This window comes from Syzygium oleosum, unplaced genomic scaffold (assembly GCF_021117445.2).
Source record: "Syzygium oleosum isolate NSW1041296 unplaced genomic scaffold, Sole_v2.1 Sole_v2.26, whole genome shotgun sequence".
NCBI classification, from domain to species: Eukaryota; Viridiplantae; Streptophyta; class Magnoliopsida; order Myrtales; family Myrtaceae; genus Syzygium; species Syzygium oleosum.
Window position 1 is genome coordinate 3,481,819 of NW_026607510.1, and position 8,022 is coordinate 3,489,840.

An 8,022-nucleotide genomic window follows, 5' to 3' on the forward strand; every position below is an offset into this window, starting at 1 on the left:
ATTCAATATATACTGAATGCCGTTTTAATTGTCCTTAGTAAATTGTCTTAATTTAAATTTTAACATCAACCTTACTTTACTGTGCAACGTGACCAGCATTGCACGTCATCGATGACGAGTTGAGATTTGACCGAGGAGCTCAGATCTAACCGGCATTACCCTAGACATGCCACCGATGGCCATTGACCAAGGTCGCGCGACCGCAAAAGGCGATGCCTGTGGTCGCGCGACCCTTGCCGAGGCTGCCGTAGTCACTTGAGGCCACCGGCTTCGATTACTTTCAGCTGGGTTTTTTCGATCCTCTTATGAATTTGCTTTTTTTAATTACCTTAAAATTTTCGGGAAAATTATCCAAAAAGTCGTAAACCTATTGTACGGCGGCCAATTCAGTCATAAACCTTTCAATTTTGCTAATTCAATCCTAAACCTTTCAAAAAGTTGCCAATTCAATCCCAAACTTTTCAATTGTGCAAATTTAGTCCTAAACCTATTGACTATTTGCCAATTTAGTCCTAAACTTTTTTAACGAATTGCCAATTTAGTCATTCTAGTTAATTTTGGAAAAAAATTGCTGACATAGCAATCTAATCAGCGCCGGACGTCCTATGTGGCGTTGATGTGGATAATTTTCTATTTTAAAAAAAAATCGAATATTGGATTGATTTTTATTGATTATTTTATTATATTCTTTTCTTTTTTTCCTTTCTTCTTCGTTGAGCCGGCAACTGGCTGGCGGAGGTGGCCGGTGACGGCCTAGGCGAGGGCCGTGATGCCCTGGCCTCGCCAAATCTATTGAAGGCGTCGCGGCCCTTGCTGGATTCGGCGAGGGCTCGCAACCCTCGCTGTGGTTGGCGAGGGCGTCGAGAGCCCTCGCTCAGGCCCTCGCCGACCATAGCGAGGGTGGGCAATGGCCGCGACGCCCTCACCCATAGCTGGCGATGACTTCGCGGCCCTCACCCTTGGGCCGGCGGGGTTCACTCGCCCGTGCCCAATGGCTAGCCACCTCCACCAGCCCTCGGCTGGTGACTCGCCGGCTCAACGAAGAAGAAAAAAGGGAAAAAAAAAAAGAAAAAAGAGAAAAGAATAATAAAAAAATAATCAATAAAAAATTTTGAATTTTTTTTAAATAAAAAAATTATCCACGTCAGCACCACGTAGGACGGCTGGCGCTAACGTTAGCGATTTTCGGTCAAAATTAGTCTGAATAACTAAACTGGCAATTCGTTAAAAGGTTTTGGACTAAATTGGCAAATAGTCAATAGGTTTATGACTAAATTGGCACAATTGAAAGGTTTAGGACTGAATTGACAACTTTTAAAAAGGTTTAGGACTGAATTGACAACTTTTTAAAAGGTTTAGGACTGAATTGGTTGCCGTACAATAGGTTGAGGACTTTTTGGACAATTTTTCCTAAAATTTTCTTTATAGAAAACCCTAATCTAAAGTAGATAGACCAAATGCTATTTGAATTTCATGAAAACAATATAGTCTTAAAGTCCTTTGCTTCTATGCAAATGCATTGGACAAAAGCTCTCCGAAATGCACCCTACATCCTGCATGATTTTGTGTTAAAAAAAAAAGATCCATCAATGCACATCCCGCTAAATTGTGCTAAATTTTTTGCTTGTACCCATCTAATTAGCAAATAAATGGTCAGGTCGCTTATACTTAGCTTTGGATGGAGTGACATGGAAGGAAGGAAGAGAAATTACTCAAATAATCAATTTCAAAATGAACATGTTGTGCAAAGGTCACAAACTATAGTCTACAACTGTAGATGGAAGGCCACCCTTCTTCCCCCGTTCTCTTTGCCGTAATTAACGACTCATCATTGTATTAAAGATAGGAGGACAAGGTTTACTCGTATGTGATCTTTTATGTCACGATACAAAGTACGAGTAGACTTGATTATGGACCTGGCAGCCCATGCCCGACCCTACCCAAGCCAAAGCGCCATAGACTCTTTGGACGAGCACGGGCAACGGCGATGGGTGAGAAAGCCCCGCCCAAACCCGAAGATTTATATAAAATGTTCACGACAAGTAAGCTTGGGCAAAGATTTAGGCACAACCTTGACGGGCTGGACCCGCCTAATGATCACATCTAGGTACGGGAAAAAAAACTCACACATAACAATATAATTAACTCTAAGTTCTAACTATAGAATGCAATTGGTTTCAAATCTTTCGATTGGTGAAATCAGGTCCTAAACCATTTTGAGAGGCACGATCAAACTTCTTTTCAAGAATCGCATGTCTATAACCTTGTAGGCTACGGCATAACAAATCTTTGTTCATGGAAAGAACAAAGAATGAATGAGAACAACAGGGTTCCTATGGTCCCTTAAGAGATCTATCCCCCAACCTGAAAACGTCGCCTCGTAGTTTTGTCACACCTCCTAAGCAAGAGATGTTGCGTCTCAAACACTTTGAGAAGATTTTCACTAAACGATCGAGATACGTTCATTTATCATTCATCAGCACCGATCTCCAAAGACCGAATTTTCGGGAATTTGTAGAACTGACCTGTAAAGTGATTTAGGATCACTTGCGCAAATTGAAAATTTTTTATAGACGATTTGAGTTTAAATATGAATATGGAACTTCAAATGCAATTTCTCAAAATATGCGGTATGGACGACTAGGAGGTGTTTAGGGACCACATTTGACCACTAAAAGAAGTGGGTGATGCTCGTGCCCTCCAATGATATCTCCAATGCTTGCTAAACGCTACTTCACAAGCATTCTCCTAGTTCTTCACGAAATTGAAATGTGGGGTTCGTAGTAATTTGTTCCCTAGATCCAACTTATGCGGAGAGGGTTGGTCCAACTTCAAAGAATGTTACAATTGCTGCTTCATTTTCGAGCTAATTCTCTTTAAAAAAAAAAGAATCCCAACTTTGACTTCTAGTTCAAGTGGTCCATGGTATGAAAAAATAAGATGGGCGTGGCTCTTTGCCTTCGATTCAAATCTTTCCAAGGCACATGCTATAGGAAATTAAAGCTAATAAATAATGATAAATCCTTATTTACTTATCATCCTTCCGTGAATGTGAGTGGATCTCTAATCTTATCAATCTCGACGGTTGTTTCCGTCAAAATTTGGATTCTGAATAAACAAGCAAGTGAGATTATTGTAGCTTAATAGACGATATGGTGCAATGGAATAGCGTAAAATAGACAAAAAAAAAAAAAAAGAAATCAGATTGGAACAATAGAAACCTCAGCACATTCATATATCGGTCAAATGTCATGAATTCGAGCATCGCCGCCCAAGCAAACTCGAAGGTCCGAGACGATTCAAGACCCACCCGAGCCACCCGGACTTGGACCCGGCTCGCACCCGAGAAGGCGTAGTTTCGAATCGGCATGGCCACCGGTTAGCCGGATCCGCTAATCCGCCGCCTCCTAAAGAAAGAGATCAAAATGTCATATCAAACGAGGTTTTATTTTGGATGCCTTCCACTCACATCAAAGCTGGGCCCTGGATACGTGCGGATCACAAATTGTGCAATGGAGCATTTCCCATGTTATGTATTTGTTTATACGCATCACGGTCGATGTTGGAGTGGTCAAACCCATCTTTTTCAATTGCTTTCTTTAAAGACATCTTATATTAAGACTTGCAAACAATATAATAACAAAAAATAATATATAAATAAATAAACAAATATTATCTTTTTTTGTGTGACTTGTCGGGCTGTGATTCGGGTCGCTTTCCAGTTTCCATTTCCTTCCGGTAATTAAACAAACCATTTCAATGACGGGGAAAGCCACATCGTAGTCAGCAAAGCAATCCTAATTCCGGCTGAATTTTGGCAAACCCTTCTTCTTTTTTTAAAATTTTGTGTGTATATATTTTTAAAATTTGTCTCCGTCTGTATGGTTTCTTGATTGCTTTATGTATTTTTGTCTAATTTGTTTCATATCAAATGAAATGATAATACCCATTTTATCAACAAAAAGATCGAATTTTTAAAACGCATAGAAAATGAAATGATGTGGGAGTCGATGTGGCTTAATAGCTCCTTTAAGCACAATCGATTACTGAATTGATGCCACAAAATGAGATTGAATATTTGAAAAGGGGAAAACCCTAGCATATGTCAGTTTTATATAAAAATTATAGTGAACGATTGCTTGAAATGATAAGCATGGGAGAAAAAACTAAAAAAAAAAATGACTTATTGCGATGTTGATCGGATTAAATCAATCTGTGTAAACACAATATAATTTATCCTATTTTATGGGGAACGATATCGAACTATGTCGATAATGGTTCTCATATAAGGAAGTAAGATAATTTTTTTTAAAACCTATAATTGCATTTTTCTTAAACTTACAATTGACATATTTTAAATTTATGAGAAAACGATACTTACGAAAAAAAAGAAAGCTGACACGGGTCGTGATGACCACCATTGGCCCCTATGGAGGTGGCCCTCGCCATGGCGAGGTTGCACAAATCCTTGCCATCGCTACGTGACCCTCGCATATCCTTGTCATCCAGAGCGGGTGGCGAGGGCGACAAAACCCCGTTTCGCTCTACTTCATATCGCATTATGTGGCAAACCCTAACTTCATACATCTTTGCGCCGTGATAAAGGGGTGTTGTAATTTGAACGGCGTGATAAATCATTTCTTCTAGAGTTTGGCATATATATTAAAGGAAAGATTCGGAAGAAATACAAATCATGGAATACAATAATTTGGCATTTCATCGTGCAAACTATCGATTAATCCTAGCACTTGTGTGTGGGGCGCAGCAGCAGCATGATGCTGTCAAGTGTCTTAAAAATCCTAGACACGGTCCTGTCCTTCAAGATTGACGCCCACGAACCGATTACCAAACGATGATGGATCTCAGAACCACTCGCCCAACATCCGTTCGACGAAATGTCCACGGCCCCATTTCACAAATCCGAGAATGCTTGCTCTGTTCATCCATCTCACTGTAACGCATGAACCTGTTCACTGGGTCGAAGGCAAAGAACGAAAGTTGGGGAACATCTCGTCGTGATCCCCCGCGAAACTGGAGCTCGTGATCACACTCCAATTCGATCAAAAGCGAAACAGAGAGAGAAAGAGAGAGGGAAAGGTCATCCTCAGAACCGTGCGATCCTGCATCGGCTGCTGTTACCTGCACTGTGATGGTACAGACATGGCGAGCAGCGATTTGGCCGAAAAGCTCCCCTGCCCTTTTCTCTTCTTTAAGCCCCCAACAATCTATGGACAAAATCAAATGAATCTTTTGCCTCTCGTATTCACTACCAAAAATTTCCACTTTTGATTTTTTACACGCATTGCACAGTCAATCTCTCTGTGTCTCTCGATCCGCACTGTTCATGGCTGACGTCGATGCTCGATCCCCGGTTCGCCCAAGATCAGAAGGGCATGATGTGGGTCGTCTTGGTGTCGTAGCTGGACAAGCATGGAGGCCTGGAGCTCGCCTTACAGGTCCGGAGCAGGTCGCCCGCCATCTGCCGCACCGGAGCGGGGCAATTGCTCTGCATCAGCAGCAGCATCTTGGCCACCCCGTTGCACTCCGCCACCACCTCCCGCGCCCTCTGGTCCCCGAAGAGGCAGCACGCGCTCCAGAGGGTCGCCACCGCGTGCTCCGTCGCCGCCCCCGACACCTTGAACACCTTCTGCAGCACGGACTCGAGGCAGGCCGCGTCGCCGCACAGCGCGGCCCGGCCTTCCTTCACGGAGGACGCCACCTCGAGCAGCTTCAGCGCCTTCTCCGTCACCGGGACGGTCGAGGTCGGCGCGGAGAGCAGCTGCGCGAGCCGCCTGATCGACCGGAGCGCCACCAGCCTGGTCTTCGCGCGCTTCGAGACCGATATTTGGATGAGGCAGGAGAGGCTGGCGTCGAGCAGGGCGAGATCGGTCTCCGGGGCCACCAGGTTCAGCAGCCGGAGGAGGAGCTGCTCGCACTCCGCCATCGCGAGCTTCGTCTCGGCGTCCACGGCGGCCGATTCGAGGATCCTGACCGCCGCGACCTTCGACTCCGGTTTTCCCCGTTCGATCACCGCGAGGATCGAATCCAAGCGGCGGCGATCGCTCTTGGCGACCGCGCTCGCGAAGCTCTCGCGGTCCTCGAGCCTGCTCGACACCATTCCCAAAACCCTAACCGCCAGCTCGAGCGACCTCACTCTCCTCTCCGACTCGTCCCCGTCGAAGTCGAGCATCCTCAGCAGCGCGCTCGGGAAACCCTCGATCCGCGCGAGGCTATCGCAGTTCTCCTCCGACTCGCTCGCGAACCGCAGGATCCTCGGCAGCGCGTCCCCGCACCCGGCGGCCGCGGCGGCGGCGACGCCCCTCGCCGCCGCGAGGGCGCGGTCGCGGGAGGGGAGAGCCGGGGGGGGGGCGGCGCGGCGGCCGGGGCTGCGGCGGCGGGGACCGGCCGCCGCCGCCGTCGTCCCCGCCGGCGGCCCGGGCGGAGGAGTCGGACCAGATCCGGATGAGGCGCTGGAGGGTGAGGTTGGGGACGAACTCCCGGGTGTGGAGGACCTGCATGGTGGCGGGGCAGGTGTTGTGGCCGCCGTCGAGCCAGCGCTGGATGCTGGCGCGGTCGTAGGTGACGCCGGTGCAGAGGCTGACCGGCGACGTCATGACGTCGAGGGAGATGGGGCACCGGAAGAAGCTGGGGACGGTGATGAAGAGGTCGTCGCGGTGGCGCTCCCGCACCATCTTCTCGCCGGCCGCCGGAGGGGGAGGGAAGGAGGAAGCTTTTCGCCGGCGAGGGAAAGAAGGGAAGGGGTAAAGGAAAGGTGGTGGGAGATGGAGATGGAGATGGGAGATCGTGCAGGGGAAAGAGTGCGGGTGGGTTTAAAGAAGACATAGAGAGAGAGAGAGAGAGTCAAAGCGTTGGTGACGTCATCCTCCCCCTTTTTTTTTTTTTTTGCCTCTTGGGATTAGGGAAACTTAGTAAAAGATGGAAGGAAAAAGGCAATACTACCATATGGTACATAGATTTGGGAATTTTATGGAAATTTTTTTTTTATCGCCAATGAAATTGTGGATTGTTTAATGATTTCTCGAAATAATTCGATTTTCAAAATATTGATCTCGTGGGATACAGTGGCGGTCGGCCCGCGAGAACCTGGCCGCTCCCCGTGTCTCCGAAGACATCCATCGACCAAATCCCTGTTCATGTTCGAGAATAAGCTCTCGATCCGGGAAAAAAACCGAGGGCGTATTTGCAATCACGCCTGAATAAATACAAAGAAGGGTATTAATAAGTGTTGGGATTCGATTGGATTGGCTTTAATTACCGTACTCTTTACTTAATCCCGAGCTCGTGCACTTTGATTTTGCTTTTTTAAATCGACACTTCTTAAATATTCACGATACCAAATGACTGTTATGTCAATTTACATATAATCTTTTGAAAAAAATTAAGTAGTATTTCGAATTATGATGGGAAAAATAAAATAATTATTTGTTAAGTATAAATAAACGGGCTCTCAATACAATGGGTAAAAAACAGAGTACAATGCAAAGTATAAATATTATTATTTTCGACCCAAGAAAAAAAGTATAATATATTAATTTTTTCTGTCTTCTTTCCTTTATGACCAAATTTATGATTCGATTTCCCCCCTTTTTCTCTCTCTCTCTCTAACGCCCGCACGCACCCACCAGGGCCACCACCGCTTTCCGGTCTTCGGTCAACGAGAGGTGGTTCCCCCACCCACCTCTTCTCCCTTTCGCCAAGCCGCTCATCGGCTGCGAGACGCGCTTGCGTGCGGCGCGGCACAGGGGGCGAGCTCCCCGGATCCCGTCCCCGCCACGTGGCGCGGCTCTGATTGGTCTCGAGGGCGTTTCGACGGTCACGATTCGGAGGGGGCCAGCGCGGGGAGGGGTGTGGGAGCGAAGCAGAGGATTGGAACGGTGCGGGGGGAACGTGGGGGTGGGGGGGGGGCCCACCGCGGGGGGTTCGGTTGGTCGGTCCGACGCGCGTCGCGAAGTTGTTCAAAAGGAACGTTACAAAGGAAACCCCGGAAGTGCTAGGCCCTTT

General features: G+C 46.8%; 1 protein-coding gene and 1 pseudogene across 1 annotated transcript; both read right to left on the bottom strand.

Annotated features, from left to right (window-relative positions):
• Window positions 1–5,103: 5,103 nt before the first annotated feature.
• On the bottom strand, window positions 5,104–6,190 carry LOC115681981 (U-box domain-containing protein 28-like). Its single transcript, XM_030606090.2, has one exon. The coding sequence runs from the start codon at window positions 6,188–6,190 to the stop codon at window positions 5,384–5,386; it is 807 nt and encodes a 268-aa protein (XP_030461950.2). The 3' UTR covers window positions 5,104–5,383.
• Window positions 6,014–6,786, bottom strand: LOC130134976 (U-box domain-containing protein 29-like; annotated as a pseudogene).
• Between the last annotated feature and the right edge of the window lie 1,236 nt (window positions 6,787–8,022).

Coding starts and splice junctions, on each gene's coding strand:
- LOC115681981 (XM_030606090.2), bottom strand. CDS start 6,190: ATGCTCGACTTCGACGGGGACGAGTCGGAGAGGAGAGTGAGGTCGCTC.